The sequence below is a fragment of the Triticum urartu genome, chromosome 2 (genome assembly GCF_003073215.2).
Source record: "Triticum urartu cultivar G1812 chromosome 2, Tu2.1, whole genome shotgun sequence".
NCBI lineage: Eukaryota > Viridiplantae > Streptophyta > Magnoliopsida > Poales > Poaceae > Triticum > Triticum urartu.
The window spans coordinates 470,093,341-470,112,753 of NC_053023.1; the positions used below are offsets into that span (position 1 = coordinate 470,093,341).

General features: G+C 46.2%; 2 protein-coding genes across 3 annotated transcripts; one reads left to right on the top strand and one right to left on the bottom strand.

Moving 5' to 3' along the window:
- Positions 1-8,373: 8,373 nt before the first annotated feature.
- On the bottom strand, positions 8,374-16,369 carry LOC125537963 (DNA cross-link repair protein SNM1). Of its 2 annotated transcripts, XM_048701282.1 has the most exons (10): positions 15,780-16,369; positions 15,385-15,565; positions 15,039-15,278; positions 14,823-14,967; positions 13,966-14,100; positions 13,819-13,885; positions 13,657-13,734; positions 13,252-13,304; positions 13,046-13,172; positions 8,374-8,846 (listed from the first exon to the last, which is right to left on the bottom strand). In XM_048701282.1, exons 1-9 carry the CDS (start codon positions 16,288-16,290, stop codon positions 13,071-13,073), a joined length of 1,512 nt encoding a protein of 503 aa, XP_048557239.1. In that variant the 5' UTR covers positions 16,291-16,369; the 3' UTR covers positions 8,374-8,846; positions 13,046-13,070. The 2 variants fall into 2 exon arrangements, with proteins under 2 accessions (XP_048557239.1, XP_048557237.1); XM_048701280.1 differs by lacking the exon at positions 8,374-8,846 and having other exon boundaries at positions 12,952-13,172.
- LOC125537964 (zinc finger protein GAI-ASSOCIATED FACTOR 1-like) lies at positions 8,853-12,684 on the top strand. Its single transcript, XM_048701283.1, has 3 exons — positions 8,853-9,300; positions 9,789-10,185; positions 11,101-12,684. Exons 1-3 carry the CDS (start codon positions 9,096-9,098, stop codon positions 11,948-11,950), a joined length of 1,452 nt encoding a protein of 483 aa, XP_048557240.1. The 5' UTR covers positions 8,853-9,095; the 3' UTR covers positions 11,951-12,684.
- Positions 16,370-19,413: the final 3,044 nt, after the last annotated feature.

The following is a 19,413-nucleotide window of genomic DNA, read 5'->3' on the forward strand; positions in this document are numbered from 1 at the left end:
CAATAAAAAATCCTCGCCAAATATGAAGACCAGGGGGCCCACACCCTTTCCACGAGGATGGAGGGCGCCCCCCCCCTAGGGCGCGCCCCCCTACCTCGTGGGCCCCCTATTGACCCTCCGATGCCAACTCCAACTCTATATATTTGCTTTTGGAGAGAAAAAATTAGAGAGAAGAAATCATCGCATTTTACAATACGGAGCCGCCGCCAAGCCCTAAAACCTCTCGGGAGGGCTGATTTGGAGTCCGTTCGGGGCTCCGGAGAGGGGGATTCGTCGCCGTCGTCATCATCAACCATCCTCCATCACCAATTTCATGATGCTCACCGTTGTGGTGAGTAATTCCATCGTAGGCTTGCTGGACGGTGATGTGTTGATGATATTTATCATGTAATCGAGTTAGTTTTGTTAGGGTTTGATCCCTAGTATCCACTATGTTCTGAGATTGATGTTGCTATGACTTTTCTATGCTTAATGCTTGTCACTAGGGCCCGAGTGCCATGATTTCAAATCTGAACCTATTATGTTTTCATGAATATATGTGAGTTCTTGATCCTATCTTGCAAGTCTATAGTCACCTACTATGTGTTATGATCCGGCAACCCCGAAGTGACAATAATCGGGACCACTCCCGGTGATGACCATAGTTTGAGGAGTTCATGTATTCACTATGTGATAATGCTTTGTTCCGGTTCTCTATTAAAAGGAGGCCTTAATATCCCCCAGTTTCCAATAGGACCCCGCTGCCACGGGAGGGTAGGACAAAAGATGTCATGCAAGTTCTTTTCCATAAGCACGTATGACTATATACGGAATACATGCCTACATTACATTGACGAACTGGAGCTAGTTCTGTGTCACCCTATGTTATGACTGTTACATGATGAACCGCATCCGGCATAATTATCCATCACTGATCCGGTGCCTACGAGTTTTCCATATACTGGTTTACGCTTATTTACTTTTCCGTGTGCTACTGTTACAATCACTACAAAATACCAAACATTACTTTTGCCTGTCTTTACTTTTGTTGCCGCTACCACCACTATCATATTACTTTGCTACTAAACACTTTGCTGCAGATACTAAGTTTCCAGGTGTGGTTGAATTGACAACTCAGCTGCTAATACTTGAGAATATTCTTTGGCTCCCCTTGTGTCGAATCAATAAATTTGGGTTGAATACTCTACCCTCGAAAGCTGTTGCGATCCCCTATACTTGTGGGTTATCACCCCCCACTTGACTGGGGGTGTTGGCATCTCCCTGCTCCAGTACGCTGACGACACCATCATCATGGTCGAAGGCTCGGATACGGACATCGCTAGCCTTAAATTCCTCCTCCTCTGCTTCCAACAAATGTCTGGCCTTAAGATCAACTTCGACAAGAGTGATGTGATGGTGATGGGCTACTCTCCGGCTGAGGCACTTGACATTGCCAACTGCCTCAACTGCCGCCTGGGCTCCTTCCCAACGACCTACCTGGGAACACCCATTAGTGACTCTCGGCTTACTGTGGTGGACCTTCGTCCTGCGGTGACTAAGTTGCAAACGCGCATTGAGCCTTGGCAAGGTCGGTGGCTCTCGAAGGCGGCCCGGACGATTCTCATCAACTCCTCGCTCTCTAGTCTCCTCCTATTCCTTATGAGCTTCTACAGCCTCCACGAGACCCCACATCACAAGATCGCCAGAATCCAGTCGCGCTTCTATTGGGCTGGGGACATGTAACGCCCCGAGACCGATGTGCCAGGTGTCCTCCAGTTATTCACTGTTGTTGCCTTGTCATTGCTTGCGTGTCATGCATTGCATATCATGTCATCATGTGCATCACATTTGCATACATGTTCGTCTCTTGCATCCGAGCTTTTTCCCCGTTGTCCGTTTTGCAATCCGACGCTCCTATGTCACCCGGTGTCCCTTTCTACCTCTTTTCGTGTGCGGGTGTTAAACGTTTTCGGATTGGACCGAGACTTGTCATGCGGCCTTGGTTTACTACCGGTAGACCGCCTGTCAAGTTTCGTACCATTTGGACTTTGTTTGATACTCCAATGGTTAACCGAGGGATCGAAAAGGCCTCGTGTGTGTTGCAGCCCAACACCCCTCCAAAGTGGCCCAAAAACCCACCTAAACCCCCTCCATCGTCTCGGTCGTTCGATCACGATCGCGTGGCCGAAAACCGCACCTCATTTGGACTCTCCTAGCTCCCTCTACCTATATATATGTGATCCTCTCCAAAAATTCGCGGTACAACCCTACCCTAACCTTCCCCGCCACCGTCGGACATTTCGTCCCGCGCCGCCGGACATGTCCGCGCCGCCGGACATGTCCGCGCCGCCGGCCACCTCACCTTCACCAATCCGGACTCGCCACGTCACCCTCCCCCACCGCCGCAGCCAACAGGCACCCGCCATCTGGCGCGCGCCGCCTCCCACCACCGCATTGCACTGCGTCCGGCCCGCCGAGGCCCGGATCTGGCCCTCCGGGCCCGTGCCGCCCATCCCATCGCCGCTGGCTACCCGTGGCCGCCTCCTGTGTGCAGCGCCCCGCGCCTGGGAGCGCCTCACCGCCCGCTCCTTCCTCAACTCCGGTTGGCACCGGCCGGCTCCGCCGCCCGACGACGTCGCTCCGTCTCGCCGCCGCTAGGTCCGGTCGCCGGGGCTCGACCGCGCCTCCACTATGGCTTCCTCCGGCAAGTCCCGCCTCTCCGGTGAACAGTTTTTCCGGCGAGACCCGGCTGCTACAGTGAACTCCGTTGATCCTCGTAATCCGCACTGATCTGGATACAGATCTGAAAATATCTTGGTTGACTTTTATCCCTGAAACCCTAGCATTTTTGCATACTTTGTCGCATCATAACTCTGCATCCGTAGCTCCAATTCGTGCGTGTAGAATATCAAAATGTTCGTCTCGACGAGTACATCATTTCATTTTATTGCATCATTTTCATTTGAGCTCATCTTGATGCCCGAAATGCTGTTGGAAGAGGGCTATGTGATGAATTTATCAGATCTGTTTCTGCAAATGGCATTTTGTCATTTCTGCCATGATTAATGTGTGCATGCTATGATCTTGAGCTCTACATGTGTTTTGTAGAATGCCATGCCATGTTTACAGGGGTGTATGCCATGTATTTTTGTGATCTATGTGGTGATTAGCACAAGCATGCAAAGTAGCTTACTCAATGATGTTGATTTCAGGGACTTAGAATCTCACTAAGTCCTTGCCCTGTCATTATTTTTATGCCATATGTTCATGTTGTTTCCTAGTGATCCGTGCCTCTTTTGAGGATGATCAGTAGGGATGTTCTGTTAATATTGTTGTGCTCTATCCATCCATGTCTTTGTTTGCATTTATGGAGCACCCTAGCTTGAGTCAATCGAGCTCTACGTTTGCTATAAAATGTTCCTGGAAGATTGTTAACATGTTTAGCGATTTTGCCGAGGTTGTTGCTATTGATCCGTGCATGCTATGTTGTTATTCTTGACATGTCTAGCTTCTATGCCATGTCTTCTTCATGGGTGTATGCTTAGTTTGTCATGCCAAGTTTTTTAGTGAGTGCATCGAGCTCGTAAACATGCCTACTTGTTAAACTGTTTTGCATGTTCCAGTTTTTCACTAAGTCTGGATCTGTTTATATTTTTGCTATGTTCACATGCTTGCAATTGTATTTTCTGATCCCTTTTGGTTCATGGTCACTAAGGGACTTTTGTTATGTGCTTTGAGTATCTTCATGCCATGCCTTGCTTTGCCATGATATGTTCCTGTAGCATGTAGTTTTCATGCTCTAAAGATTGCTTCCTGATGATAAATTCCTGACTTGTGTTATTTTCACTAAGTCTGAAACCTGTTATCATTTGCACTTTTGCCATGCTTGTTTGAACCTGTTAATGAGTGAATTAGCCATAGCTCAGTGTTCATAGTTCGTCAAGCATCATGAGTGGATCCCTGCCATGTATTTTGTTGCCATGTTTGAGTGATGTAGCATATTTATCTTGTTGCATTTAGATGGCTACTTGCTGTTTATCGCAGACCGGTGCCATGTTTGTTTTGCTTGCCATTTCCAAACCGTGCATCCGATTCCAGTGATCTTTATATCGATTTCAACCGAAATCAACTCACCGTTCCAATGGCACTCTTGGATTTCCAAGTTGAGGCCAGGTTCAATCATTCCTTTCCAAATCTTGCATATGCATCACATACCGCATCCCGCATATCATGCCATGTTCATGTGTTGGTTGTTTACTATGTTGTGTGTTTCTTTCTGGTGTTGCTTCTTCAGGTTGGTTCTGATAACGTCGCGTATGTGAGGACCCGTTCGACTACATCCGTTTGTCTTCTTCATGGACTCGTTCTTCTTCCTTGCGGGATTTCAGGCAAGATGACCATACCCTCGAAATCACTTCTATCTTTGTTTGCTAGTTGCTCGCTCTTTTGCTATGCCTATGATGCGATACCTACCACTTGCTTATCATGCCTCCCATATTGTTGAGCCAAGCCTCTAACCCACCTTGTCCTAGCAAACCGTTATTTGGCTATGTTACCGTTTTGCTCAGCCCCTCTTATAGCGTTGTAGTTACAGGTGAAGATTGGAGTTTGTTCCTTGTTGGAACATGGATATTTTGTTGGGATATCACAATATCTCTTATTTAATTAATGCATCTATATACTTGGTAAAGGGTGGAAGGCTCGGCCTTATGCCTGGTGTTTTGTTCCACTCGTGCCGCCCTAGTTTCCGTCATATCGGTGTTATGTTCCCGAATTTTGCGTTCCTTACAGGGTTGGGTTATAATGGGAACACTTTGACAGTTCGCCTTGAATAAAACTCCTCCAGTAAGGCCCAACATTGGTTTTACCATTCGCCACCTAGCCTTTTCTTTCCCTTGGGTTCTGCAGACTCAAGGGTCATCTTTATTTTAACCCCCCCGGGCCAGTGCTCCTCTGAGTGTTGGTCCAACTGAGCGATGTCCGAGGCTACCAGGGGCAACTCTGGGCTGGCCTACCCGACGTCTTGCTCATCCGGTGTGCCCTGAGAACGAGATATGTGCGGCTCCTATCGGGATTTGTCGGCACATCTGGGTGGCTTTGCTGGTCCTATTTTACCATTGTCGAGATGTCTTGTAACCGGGATTCTGAGCCTGATCGGGTCTTCCTGGGAGAAGGAATATCCTTCGTTGACCGTGAGAGCTTGTGATGGGCTAAGTTGGGACACCCCTGCAGGGATTTGAACTTTCGAAAGCCATGCCCGCGGTTATGGGCAGATGGGAATTTGTTAATGTCCGGTTGTAGAAAACCTGAAGTTGATCTTAATTAAAATACATCCACTGCATGTGTAACCGTGATGGTCTCTTCTCGGCGGAGTCCGGGAAGTGAACACGGTGTTGGAGCTATGTTTGACGTAGGTTGTTCTAGGATCACTTCTTGATCATAGATTCTCGAACGTGCTTTTGCCTTCTCTTCTCGCTCTCATTTGCGTATGTTAGCCACCAAATATGCTAGTCGCTTGCTGCAGCTCCACCTCATACCTTTTACCCTACCTATAAGCTTAAATAGTCTTGATCGCGGAGGTGTGAGATTGCTGAGTCCCCGTGACTCACAGATACCTCCAAAACCAGTTTGCAGGTGCTGATGTTACCGAGCAGGTGACGCAACCAAGCTCATGGAGGAGCTCGATGAAGATCTTGTCCTTTGTGTTGTTCCGTTTCCAGTTGATCAGTAGTGGAGCCCAGTCGGAACGATCGGGGATATGTGTAGCATTTGGGGTAGTCTTCTTTTATTTTGGTTCCGTAGTCGGACCTTGATTGTATCTGGATGATGTAATGCTTTATTCATGTATTGTGTGAAGTGGCGATTGTAAGCCAACTATGTATCTCTTTCCCTTATGTATTACATGAGCTGTGTGAAGATTACCTCGCTTGCGACTTTGCTTTCAATGTGGTTATGCCTCTAAGTCGTGCTTCGACACGTGGGAGATATAGCCGCATCGAGGGTGTTACAGGACAATAACAAACAGAAGTATCATATGGTTAGCTGGCCCGACATCTGCAAGCCCCGGGAGCAGGGAGTTGGCATCATGTGCTCAAAGCGCATGAACATTGCCCTCCTCTCCCGCTGGCTCTGGCACATTTCACAAGGGCAGGGAGGTCTGTGGTTAGATATCATCCGGAATAAATACCTGCGTGGCCAGCCTCTGGCCTTCTGCCAACGTTCGGGTGGATCCCAGTTCTGGCAATCGGTCATCCAACTGCTCCCCGTCCTCCGCATTGGGACCTCTATCTCGGTCGGCTCGGGCTCTGCGACCTTGTTCTGGTTTGACCGATGGACGGGTGACGCTCCCTTCGCAGCCCGCTTCCCTGACCTCTTCTCCATCGCCATCGTCCCTACAATCTCAGTTCAACAGGCCCTTATTGACTTAGGGCACCTCGCGTTCCGGAGGCCATTTGGGCATCCGGAAGTGGCCGCGTGGCATGAACTTCTTGATTGTATTGCTCTCCATGAACCGTCGGTTGATGCGGGCCCAAATGAGGTTCGCTGGCGCCTCGAGGCCTCGGGACAATTCTCCACCAAGTCCCTTTACGCGGCTATCGCCCCATCCTCCGCCCCGCCTCCCCTCCAGGCGGTATGGTCCATTCGCCTGCCCCTCAAAATCCGCATCTTCATGTGGCAATGGATCCGTGGCAGGCTGCCGTCTGGAGTTGAGGTCCGCAAGCGCAATGGCCCGGGCTCCGGCCTCTGCCCCCTCTGTGTTACCCCCGAAGACTCGAACCACATCTTCTTATCCTGCGTGTCTGCTCAGTTTGTTTGGAGCTGCTTTAGAGAGGCGGTTGGTGGGGATTAGTGCCACTCCAACTTCCCCGACCTCTTCGCCGATTTTCAGGCCTCGCCGTCGCCATCTCGCCACATTAGGTGGCTTGAGATTGGGGCCCTCGCGTGGACGCTCTGGACTATTCGCAATAAGCTTGTGATTCAGCGCTCCCCTCTTCGACGCTCTACTGACGCTCTCTTCAAACTGTCTGGTTACTTGCAGCTCTGGCGGCCGCTTAGGCGCCCTCGGGACCGGGACGCCATCTCCGCCTTCATCGCCGATCTTCGCTCGATGGCCGTCCGCCTGTCGCCGCCCCCTCCGCCTCCTCCGCCTGAGCCTGATTAGTCGTCTGTTTGCTCTCCGGCCTTAGCCCGGGCTGAGCCTATCTTTTATGTCGTGTGTGTTTTGGGCTTGTTGAGTTGTGCCCTCAGCAGTACCTCTGGACTTCTCTGTTGAGCGTCTTGGGTGTGTGTGTCTGAACTAGTCCTTGTATGTGCTCTTGGCGGTTTGCTTTATTTATAAAGCGGGCGAAAGCCTTTTTTGGTAAGCTAGCTATAGCAAATGTGATAGTGCAACACTGTTCGGTTACATGAGGTTTCAGGGGTGCAGCACAAGCTGTGCTAGCTGATTTTAACCTTTTCTTTCTTTCTTCTGAGTAATAAAATCTAGTTCTTTCATTCCTCAAAAAAAGGATAGTTCTTTCATAAACGGGAAAGAACTTAAGTCATGGAGCTTGAAAATTGATATGGTCTCTTGTTTTCGATGAGTGAAAGACGTTATTAATCTTTCTGATCGGACACAATTTTGAGAGAGAGACCATGATTTTAGCCTACTAAGTGCATCTTCAACACGGCCCATCAAATCTTTCCTATATGTCGAGACCAAATAGTCTGTACACTTTTAGGTCTCCAGCGCCATTCCTTAATTATCCGAACGTCCGAAATTCCCCTAGACTATCCTCAAATCAAGCACAGCTCTAGAGACCAAAGGGGTCTGGACTGTCCACGGACAGCGCTAACGCAGCCTCAAACCCTACTACAAATCCATTCTTTTGCCTCTATCTCTTCTCTCTTCATTGGACAAGGGGCGAATAAATATGAAATTTTGGGTATAAGGTTGGACGGCCGGTGTCCGCTGTCCATGGACACATCCGGACATTTGAGCATGGCCGTTTGGTGAATACTGTTGGAAGACCTGTTGCCTGTTCTTGCCTCAGCCCTGGCTGCAGGCTCGCACACACAAGGAGCCAAAGAGAGCGGGGTGTCACTCGCCGTGCTCTCTCGGGGAAACCGCCCATCAGAAAGCTCCACCACGCAACCAAAATGCTCCCAGCTTTCGGTTCTCTGGAATCATCGCATGCAAAGTTTAAGCATACATTTCCATTCCAACAAGCGCCGAGTTTAAACATACGTTTCCATTCCAACAAGCGCCGGGACAGCACGAATTCCAGAGCTTCTTAACATAGCCACAAAGTAGGAAAAGGAAAGGAAGATACATCTAAAATAGGAAAAGGAAAGGAAAGGAAAGATTTCAAGCACGTTTTTTTAATGAAAATGATATTCTTTTTTCTAACTCAGTTAACACAAATGCAAGTAATTGGCCTTGTAAAACCAACGAAATGTGACTCTGTGGTTTGTGGCCAATCCTAGATGAGCCACACAGCAATACCCCACCCCATAACCATCAATTTTCTTCCTTATTACTGAAACATTGCGCCAGGTAGTTAAGTAAAACCAATCGTATCAGTAAACAGGGTTCATACGAAGGACAACGACTAAAAAATGTGGCCAGCGTTTGTCACATCTAGCGGATCTCTCCATTGTCATTACCCTTCCGCCGTCTCATGCCTGCACTTTAAGCATAATCTACTCTTGATCCTCCATCAGTTCCTTCGTTCGATTGTGACATTGTCTCCAAGATATAATATACATACACGTCACAGAATTCACGTCGACAATGACAGGCTAGTAGGTTTATACCCTCCCAGAGTAAGATGCCTGATGCGCTTGATCCTCTCTTGTCGGTATTTATAATGTGTACAGCTTCTAACCTGTAAAAAAGTCATATGAAAGTTAATATCTTCCTAATGTTAATATGACCCTCCAGTTGTTCCAGTGGCCTCAAAAACTATTAGATCAATCAACGAGATAATAATAATATAAAATAATTGAGGAAACAAAATATGGTTTTGGCTGTTTAATGGCAAATAATGGTGAAGCTTTTCCCGCAAAAAAAATGGTGAAGCAACAGTTACCGATGTTGACAGAAAAGAAATTGACCTCTCCTATTCCATTCCCTCATGCTTAAATCAGCGCTCTCCTCTCTTAGAGTACATTCCCAACACCAGAAACTGAGCTACCAAACAATGTCTCAGACATCTGAGGAAGAGTCTCTATTCAACTTCCAGCAGCAACAGAAGCTGGCACTCTGTGAAGCAGCACTGAGCAAAGGCGACCCCATCATCCATGCAGGGAAAAAGAGACGAGGTCATCCTGGCCAACCAGGTAAGGTAACAGTTGTAGCATATATTGTTTCAGTATTTATGAGTTCAACCCATACTTTCAACTACCACAAAGGCAAAAACATGATGGCACGAAAGATGGATCCAGGCATAATCCAAGTATAAACTTTAACTGTGCCAACATGGAGTGGTTCTCATATAAAGATGATAGAATGCTGTCATGATATCAAGTTGATTAGAAACGTACGTATAAAGACAGATTATGGTATTAGTGAGCCTGAACGATCACTTGTAAACAACCTACTTTCACTGCTGAACTATTGTTTTTACAGTCCAATCCTGTCATGATTCACCCCAGGTCTAGTTAATTTATTTCACGGGTAATAAATAGCTCTAAGCCATGCAGCAATTAATCAAACACATAGCATTCAAACAGTTTGTTGTTGAGTGAAATGACGGATGAAAGTAGGATGCGGACAGGAGCAACAATCTGTTAACATCACCCATCTGTTCATCTTGTTCATTGTGCAGATCCAGATGCAGAAGTAGTTGCATTCTCACCCAAGACATTATTGGCAACAAACAGATATATATGTGAAGTCTGCCATAAGGGTTTCCAGAGAGACCAAAACCTTCAACTCCACAGGAGGTGTCACAACTTACCATGGAAGCTCAAGCAGACAAGCGGCACCGACGCTAAGAAGAAGGTGTATATTTGCCCTGAAGCCACCTGCCCTCACCATGATGCAACCCGTGCTTTGGGTGATCTAACAGGGATAAAGAAGCACTACTCACGGAAGCATGGCGAGAAGAAATGGAAGTGTGAAAGATGCTCTAAGAAATATGCAGTCCAATCGGACTGGAGAGCACACACGAAGATATGTGGCACCAAGGAGTACCGCTGTGATTGCGGAACAATATTCTCAAGGTATTTTTCTCATCAATCAAGAACTATAATGCACAACAGGCTCTTAAATCCTGGAGTTGTCTGGTATTTCAACAAGTAGATATTTCAGCTAGATTAATTGTTGATTATGACTGCTCCAAATGTGATATTCAATACCCCTGAGGGCCTCTTTGGTTTGCAGTATTCAAAAAGCACCGGAATAGGAAAATCATAGGAATAGGATGTCATGGCATTTCAAATCCTACAGAAATCAAAAGTACAAGGGATTTAGTATTAAGGTTATTTGGTTTCACCATTTGGAAAACACTAATTTTCTAGAGATTTGAGTGGATATCGTAGTTGTCATAGACTCGAAGGAATTTTCCATGCAATCTAACCTCTTGCGAGGAATCCTATGGAATTGTAGTGTACAAAAGCAATCCATAGGAATTTGGGAGGATCCATTCCTTTGAATCAGATGAACCTAAAGGAAAATTTCATCTGGATTAGAATCCTACGAAATTCTTTAAATAATCCTTTGACCTAAAAGAACCGTGTATTCACCGGCTAGAAATTCAATTACAAAAACAAAACAAGCCAGCATCAGTTTCCCACACTTGGTGCAAACATAGGATTGAATCATATATAGTTTATTTTCTGCCATGCATGCTACCTAGCGTGCATAGATCCACCATCCATTTCACCTGAATATCCTTGCCACATTTTTTTAGTTTTGTCAAAGAATATCTTTGTTTCTAAGTGTTACATGATGTTTTGCCAAGTTGCTCTTGTTTCAGAGTGAATCTCAAACACAATAAGCTGGGAATCCTAGTAGAAAAACATTTCCCTACCTTCTCCAGGCAATCTACACCACATGAGTGAACAATCACAAGTGTAACCATCTGAAGTGCCGATATTTACAAACTGACATTTCTTCCCGTTACAATATTGTTACAGAAAGGACAGCTTCATCACACATCGAGCCTTCTGTGATGCATTAACTGAAGATAACTCCAGAATCAACCAAAGCCTCGCTGCCATGGTGGGAAGTTTGCATGGCCAACAGCAGAGCATCTTTCCGCACACGATACCTGGTCCAGACTCTTCCCCAAATGATGCAGCCGGAAACTTCTCTGGTAATGACCATAGTTCAGACGACCATCTGGGGTCTTTATCACCTTATACTTTCATCCGAAGGTCCACTTCATTGTTCTCCAACCAGATGATATTACCACACGATTCTGGCACTCTAGCAGATGGGAGTGAACCAAGCTCTCCTTACATGTCCATGAGCTCTCCATACATGTCAGCCACAGCCCTGCTACAGAAAGCAGCAGAGATGGGAGCAAAGACCAGTGAAGATCCTACGACACCATTGCTTCTGAAAGGTTTCCCGAACTATTTCACCACCAAAGGTCACATTGGGATATCTTCTGGCATCCTAGGGACCCCGATAGCTAATAGTGATAGAAAGAAGACTGCTGAAGACAACAGCTCCTACATGAACTCACCATGGACTGGTAGCTGCATGAGACCTCCTAATGCAGTGCCTTGGATCGGACTACCGCCATTTTCCATGGGGGCAGAAAATAGAAGCTCTAGCATGGTTGATGAGGATCATATGCAGCAAAATGCGCATGAGACCATTTTTGGGGTTAGAGATGTGGGACTAACGCAAGACTTTCTAGGTTTAGGAGGCCATGGTAATGCCGAGATGCACGATGACACCTACAATGGGGAAATGGCATTAAGCTATTCCAATGAGCAGCAGAAATCTGAGCAAGATATCTACTCCTACCATCAGTAGTCTCATGAATCTATAGACCCATTTGGGATTCATAAGCACAATAGTTTACTTACAACAAATAGTTTCAGCTTGAAGTTCCTTCAATAACATGTACTACAATATAAACCTTTATTATTTAAGTCAAATATGGCTAGAAGATGATTTCATGAAATTCTGAAAACTTAGCTGACACAAAACTGACACGGACAGTGTGGCTTTACAGAAATCTGGTATTGCATTCAATAAGAATAAAGCTCAGTGCAAAATTATAATTATGGATGCTGGAATAGAGAGTGCAGAATATGTATTTGATTGAACAATAATTAATAACCAGAGTCTGGAATGTTATGACTTCAATGACAAGCAACATGTGAGCAACAAAAAACAGAGTTGCCTCTCAAATGAGAAAGCAACAGAATACATTTTTATCTGCTTCAGTAAAATACATGCCTCAAATGACAATGCTCACAGCATACTGGATCCGGAAGCAACAAAACGCTGCCATCTTCAACAGAGAGGCTCAATGTCACTCACCAAGCTGTTGCGACACAATACAGGCAGACGACAGTTTGTGGGCCAGTACAAGGACTTCAGGCGTCACTACTGGCAGAGCTTAGTGCTCAGGGGTGTCAGGTGTAGCATCATCTGCTGGGGTTGTGATCCCTATTCTTAGGCTTGTACAAAAAAACTTCTATTTCTATCGATGCATCAAGACAAAAGCTTTAGTGTTTCCTTGCAAAAAAATGCATGCCTTTACAAAATGTGGGGAGAAATGGCACCTCTTCAAACATGTCTTTTCAGCACAGAAAAGAATAAAAAGGCATAATCCTCTAAAGGTTTTGGTTGATCTTCATGTACCATCACGATGCCGCTGGGACATAAATAAGGCATCTGTTAAAGTATATACTCCCTCTGTCCAAAATAAGTGTCTCAACTTTGTACTAACGTTAGTACAAAGTTATACTAAACTTGAGACACTTATTTTAGGACGGAGGGAGTAGAAAATATTCTCCACAGAAAAATTCACGAAGATACAAAGCATTATTAGACTGTTAAATGTAGGAAGGCATACAACAGATACCACACTGAAAATTCCACATATGAGGCTTACATAACTGATCACGCTTCATGCCTCCATCCATCACGTGCCCTTGAGCCATTCCCGGAAATAAGCTTGCATTTTATCTCGGTTTGCCGCATTACCAACATTAACAGTGGGAATTACCTTTTGAGGTCTCAGAAACTAACCAGAAAAATATTATCCTATGGTTAGAAAACATCGCAGCAAAGACTAACAATGTAACAACAGTTTGGGGATTTACCTTCAAAAAGTCCCTAAGCTCGCTGAAACTTGAGTGCTCGCTATAAGGTACACCTACAAGGAGAAGAAATTACTTCAGAACTCATAAAGGGGCGGAAAATGTATGCAAGTTTGGAATTGCTGAACATGACACCTGACACAGATTGGATAAGAATGAGGTTAATCATCATATTACAGTTAAAAATCTGAATTTGAACCACGTATGCTTTTTATACGGTTCAGCTTCTGGTTTAAAAGGATAGTTCATTTTAAAGTTCAACAAAACACATAATCCATGTAGGACGGCCTAATATAGGGCGCATAAGATGTGGTTTAATTTCTGAGAATGAATTTGGTGGTTACCTACCTTCACATTAATAAAGCAAACATGGACGGAAAATACATGATCAGCTCTAACAAATCCTACCATAGATTGTAACTCTGCCTCTAGAGCTAGGTTTAATTAAGTCAAGCTCCTTTCCAGCTGCCTCAGAAAAAGTCCAACCTGATAAAAGATTAGGAAAGAGAACTAAGAATTATGCAATCACAAATTATGGAATACAGAATTTATCTCCTAGAGATCATTAACCTGTAGGTCGAAAAGCCAGCACAGCTAGAAATCTTTGATCAAGAGTCTCCAAGTACTTCTTCAAGTTCTATTAAAAGCTACTTTCTGGTGAGAGATGTTACTAGATAAAGCCACAAAATTTAATTTAATCAGATATTCATTTCCGACCTCATGTTGCAGTGATGCAAGGGGCAGAACATGAAGTGGTGAACTTTGATTGCATGAACTTATCCTTTTGGACAAGTCCGGCCAGCCAAATGAGTGAAGAATCCGCCTTCGTGATGCATCAGTGTATATAGGGACCTTTAAAGAATATACAAAAATGTCTTACTCCCTCCATTTTTATATACAAGGCCACAATCTCATATTACAGGTACCAGGATAAAATTTAATACATACTTTGCAAGCTAGCTTTTCTTTTCGTTTACTAGGATCATTAATACGCCACATGCATGCAAGAAAACTGACTAGCCACAATGGAGAGTAACATACACTAGTAACATACACATATCCCTAGACTATGTTACTACCTTCATAGTGGGTAGTAACATAGGTGTGGTGTCATGCAAAGCTCCATTTATTAGGTTATAGACTCATACTGCATTGGGACATGTGATGTTACAGTAACTAGCTAAGTTACTAGAACTACCTCTCTTCATTAACTCATTGCCAGTTTGCCACATAGACAAATTTGCTTAGTTGGACTTGAAGTTACTGCTGAAGTTACTCCCACTGTGGCTAGTCTGAGTGGAGGAAATAGCTGAGTGTCATTACGACTGCATGCATGCATGCAAGTTTTAAACAGGTTACTAGTCCAAGAAAATATCATAAATTTTTGCCTCGATTACTGTTGGTGGCCTTGTATAGATGCAAAATGTATATTCCATAGTGGCCTTGTATAAGTAAATGGAGGGAGTATCTGAAAACTAAAAGACGCTCATGGCCATTTCAGACAGCACAGCATTAGGAAATACTACTTGGCAAGAAAGACAGCAATAAATAGTGAAATCCCAGCTATATAGTACCTCTAAAGCTTGAGAAATTGCTAGATAGACATTCTCTTTCCCGATGCTATATGCCCCAACAACAATAAGTGTCTTTGGTTGCTTCTTTAGATACCTTTGAGCTGTCCTGACAACAAAATCAATAACATCCTCCTGTGGTGGAAATCTGAAACAGCTATCAGGTTATCAAAGTAAACATTATAGAGGAAATGCTTAATTTCAAGGTTGTGAGCTGACTTGTATTTTGGATTGCAATATGTTGTATCCAGATAAAGCAAACTTATGCGGCCAGTTTGGAGGAGTGGGTGCAATTGCATGGATTTTGATGCTCTAAAATCCCCAGTGTGGAGATAGGTCTTGCCATCACTAAGACGAAAGTGAATTAGAGCTGCACCAGGGCAATGATTGGCCTCCAAGAAGGTAACCTTCACTCCGTCAATGACATACTCAGTATCAAGCTCCAAGGGACAAACATACCTGCAAACATCAATTTGCCACTCAGTAGTTGGTATCACTGCTGCTGCTGTTGGTGGTAGAGAATTGGAGAGGTCATCATCAAACACTCCGAAAAATGAAGCCTTACGCAGAGTCAATTGATAGTAACATCTTCACCAGGCGTGCAGTGAGTGCAGTACAATAGATAGGACCATGACACCACTTCTTGGTTAACCCACCGTAATGATCATAATGGAAATGGCTGAGAAAATAAGCAGAGCACCCCTCAACTGCTCCATACCGAAATGCGTCCACCGTGAACGGCGTACCTAGATCCCAATTTAAAGATACATGAAAAGAACAAATCAGTGACATCAAACATAGCTAGCGTTCAATATGCTACTGTTCTCAGTTAGCGCGGAGCCACATACACAGAGACACGCGGTAGTGAACTAATTAAATCACTACAGCAATTCTTCAATAGACCCTAGTAACGCAATACGCGGCCATAATTCCAACCGTGAGTGCAGGAACAGCCTTTACCGGGAATCTTCTTGTAGAAGGGGCAAGCGACGGGCTTCCTGGACGCCCCGTTCTCGTCCAAGCCTCCCCAGCGCCGCTTCCTACCGGACCCAGCAACAGAAGGAGAAGGGGAAGAGGAGGAAGCCCCAGCCCCAACGGGGACCCCCTGCGCCGCCTCTTCCCGCGGCGGCTTCTGGATTCCCCACGCCTGGAAGAGGTTCTTCTGAACCGGCGGGCCGCAAACTTTCTCCGTCATTCCAGAGGCTGGCTTCTCGATCCCCCACGCCTGGAAGAGGTTCTTCTGAACCAACGGGCCGCAAAATTTCTCCGTTGTTCCATCGGCTGGCCTTCTCCGATGAGAAGGAGGGGCTTGCAGGGAGGACCAGTCGATGCCGCTGCGGTAGAAGTCGTCGGCGAAGCTGCTGGTGGCGGGTGCGGTGGGGGGTGACGCGGGGAAACCGTTGTCGTCGAGGTCGTCCGAAATGGGCAGGGTCAGGTCGGTTTCGGCGTCGCCGGCGATGGCGGCGGCCATCGCGGCTGGGGTCGCAAGGAGGGTTTGAAACGAGCGGCGGGAGTGGGGAGGGAAGAAGAGGAACGGGGAGGAGGAGTGGCGTGGCGTGGGAAACGAATAGGGTGTGGTGTGAACGCGCTGCGGGGACTGCCGATCGTCCGATCAGTTTGATCGACGATCCAACGTCGCGTCCTTGGTTCGGTCTTTCGTATAAAAAAAAGATAACCATCGCATCCTTAGACCAAATGCGGATGCGAACGTTAAATGTTAATTTGGGCGCGGCACCTTCTTTGTTTCCATTTTATTTTGCGTGCTGGTTTAAGAGCAACTCCAGCTGACCCAAACGGTGATTTCGTTCACTTTTTGTTCGTTTGGATCGGCCGCCCGTCTAATGTCCGCCCTGTTTTTCGTATAGATCGACAGCGCGCCTAACACGCCGATGTGCAGGCGTGACCGACTGGCCGCCCAATTTTACATTGATTTGCATTCAAACATATTGTGAAATGAAATAACAAACAAAATAGTTTAGCCGCCAAATAAATAGTACTTCCTCCGTTGCTAAATATAGGATGTATAGTTTTTGGCACGGAAATTAAAGAACGCATGTGGAGGAAAAATTTCACAAGTTTTGGGCGAGACTACACCTGAACAATTGACATGAGAAAATAGAGGAGCTTGCCCTATGTAAGGAAATGTAATCAAATTCCTTTAAAAGTTATCCAAACGAGTGGTGCAAGGTAATACACCTTATATTTCGAAAAAATTCTTAAAAATCTATACACCTTATATCAAGAAACGGAGGGAGTATAGTTTTACAAGCCAAATACAAAAAAAATGTTTCACATAGTTTTGCAGACGAATAAAAGAAGATACATCTATTGGTTGCCAACATGAGTCCACATATGCTCAACCAAATCATTTTGCAGTTGCACGTGAGTTTCCCAATCACGCATGTCTTCATGAAACTGAGTGAACTGCTCAAATGTTGCCGCTACTCCATGCTCAGGCACAACATTCTCACCCTGAAACTGAAAGCCTTGATCATACAGACGTTCCGGACGCTCGTCTTCTACTATCATAGTGTGCATGATCACATAAGCAGTCATCACCTCCCATAATTTCTGCGTGCTCCAAGTATTACCAGGATACCGAACAATGCCCCATCGAGATTGCAAAACATCAAAGGCACGCTCGACATCCTTTCTAGCACTCTCTTGCTCTTGGACAAATCTTTTCCTTTTCTCTCCGACAGGGTTGGATATTGTCTTGACAATAGTGATCCACTGAGGATAGATACCGTCACCCAAATAGTACCCTTTATCGTAGTTGTGGCCGTTGACAGTAAAGTTCACCGGTGGGTTGTTGCCTTCGGCAAGCCTAGCAAACACCGGCGAGCGCTGAAGCACGTTGATATCATTGTGTGATCCAGCCATGCCAAAGAAAGAGTGCCAGATCCAGAGATCTTGAGACGCCACGGCCTCTAGTATGACAGTGCAAGCCCTGACATATCCCTTATACTATCCTTGTCAAGCAGAAGGGCAGTGCTTCCACTCCCAGTGCATGCAGTCTATGCTGTCAAGCATCCACGGGAAGCCCCTGCTAGCATTCATCGCCAACAAACGGGTTATATCTTCAGTTGTCAGCTCTCAAGTACTCAGGGCCAAACACAGCAATCACAGCCTTGCAGAACTTATACAGGGACTCTAGGCATGTAGACTCGCTCATATGGACGTACTCGTCAATGAGATCACCGGGCACTCCGTATGCAAGCATTCGGATGGCGGCAGTGCATTTCTGATAAGAGGAGAAACCAATCTTGCCGACGGCATCCTCTTTGCACTCGAAGTAGTCATCATAGCCGACCACTCCCTCTCTAATACGGTTGAAAACATGCCTACTCATACGGAACCGGCGGCGGAATTTGTGATGTTTGAACAACGGGTTTGTTGTATCAAAGTAGTCCTTCCAGAGAAGAAAATGCCTGCTCTCTCGGTTACGATTCAACGCCGGAAGGTGGCCCAGAATGGAGCCACGGAACAACGGCCGTTGGTTGTTGAGGTGGTGATGAACCAACACGGCAACCAATATCTCCTCCTCCTCGTCGGACGACGAATCGTCGGAGTCGCAAAGGAAATTGTGGAAAAAGAACTCGTCGGCGGAGTCCATTTTCGTACCTTGGCAAACTGTCGAACAACTTGTGGGCGTCGAAGAAGGAGACGACCGACGAGGGGAGACGCGGCGCCCACAGACTAGTTAGCTGCCCTGCCGGCGTCCGACGAGTGTGACGGCGTCCGACGAGCGTGCCGGTCGGATGTGGCGGGGGCGGCGAGGCGTCTTCTTGGTCGCGGGCGGCTGTGCGGTGGGGGAAGCAGCAGCAGGAACCAGTTTGCTCCCCGACGGCAAAACGGCGGCGGCGGGCGACTGGGGGCAGGGCGGCGTGCTGGGCGGATATGGAGGCGGCGGTAGCTGGAAGAGTCGCTGGCAAAAATGGGCGGCGGCGTCGATGACGAAGGAGGCGGGGCGAGGGTTGCTTGTTGGCCGGGGGGTGAGAGGGGAGGCCAATGTGCCACAGACCAGCGGGCCCAGGGACAGGAGTAGGCGAGCGCGCGCACGTCCGTCGCGTGTCCGCACTAACGCAAATCAGGCTAAAAAATGGGCCGGGAATGGGTCGCCCGCGGACGTAAAACGGACGCACGTCTGCTGGGTCGGCGCGTTGGGTCGCCTTTACTATCCGACCGACCCAAACGAACGGCCGCGGACGAAATGGGTTGCCCCATTAGAGTTTCTCTAAGGGTATGTATGTCAGTGTTACTTTTAATTTCTTTTGAGAAACAAACATGTACGCACACCATATCCATATAAACACCTTCGAGAAACTGTCGCAGATCTTTTAATATTGACGAAGTCACCTTGTACACCTTATATTTAAGGGGCACACTATATTTTTGAAAGAGTAGTGATGGAAAGCGTGCAATAAATCCAGGAAAATACGATCACCTACGCAAGTCTAGGACTTGAATTCGTATGGGCAGGTTCAATTACAAGGAAGTTGGTGTTTTGTGTGAAACGTTTCAGAAAGTTAATAAAGTTTGTCATTCTTGTGGTAGGCTAGTTTTAGGAGGTTTAGAGAAGCAAAATTTTACG

Coding starts and splice junctions, on each gene's coding strand:
- LOC125537964 (XM_048701283.1), top strand. CDS start 9,096: ATGCTTAAATCAGCGCTCTCCTCTCTTAGAGTACATTCCCAACACCAG. Junction 9,301..9,788: donor AGGTCATCCTGGCCAACCAG/GTAAGGTAACAG, acceptor TTCATTGTGCAG/ATCCAGATGCAGAAGTAGTT. Junction 10,186..11,100: donor TGCGGAACAATATTCTCAAG/GTATTTTTCTCA, acceptor ATATTGTTACAG/AAAGGACAGCTTCATCACAC.
- LOC125537963 (XM_048701282.1), bottom strand. CDS start 16,290: ATGGCCGCCGCCATCGCCGGCGACGCCGAAACCGACCTGACCCTGCCC. Junction 15,279..15,384: donor TTACTATCAATTGACTCTGC/GTAAGGCTTCAT, acceptor TGATGTTTGCAG/GTATGTTTGTCCCTTGGAGC. Junction 14,101..14,822: donor CAATTTCTCAAGCTTTAGAG/GTACTATATAGC, acceptor TATTCTTTAAAG/GTCCCTATATACACTGATGC.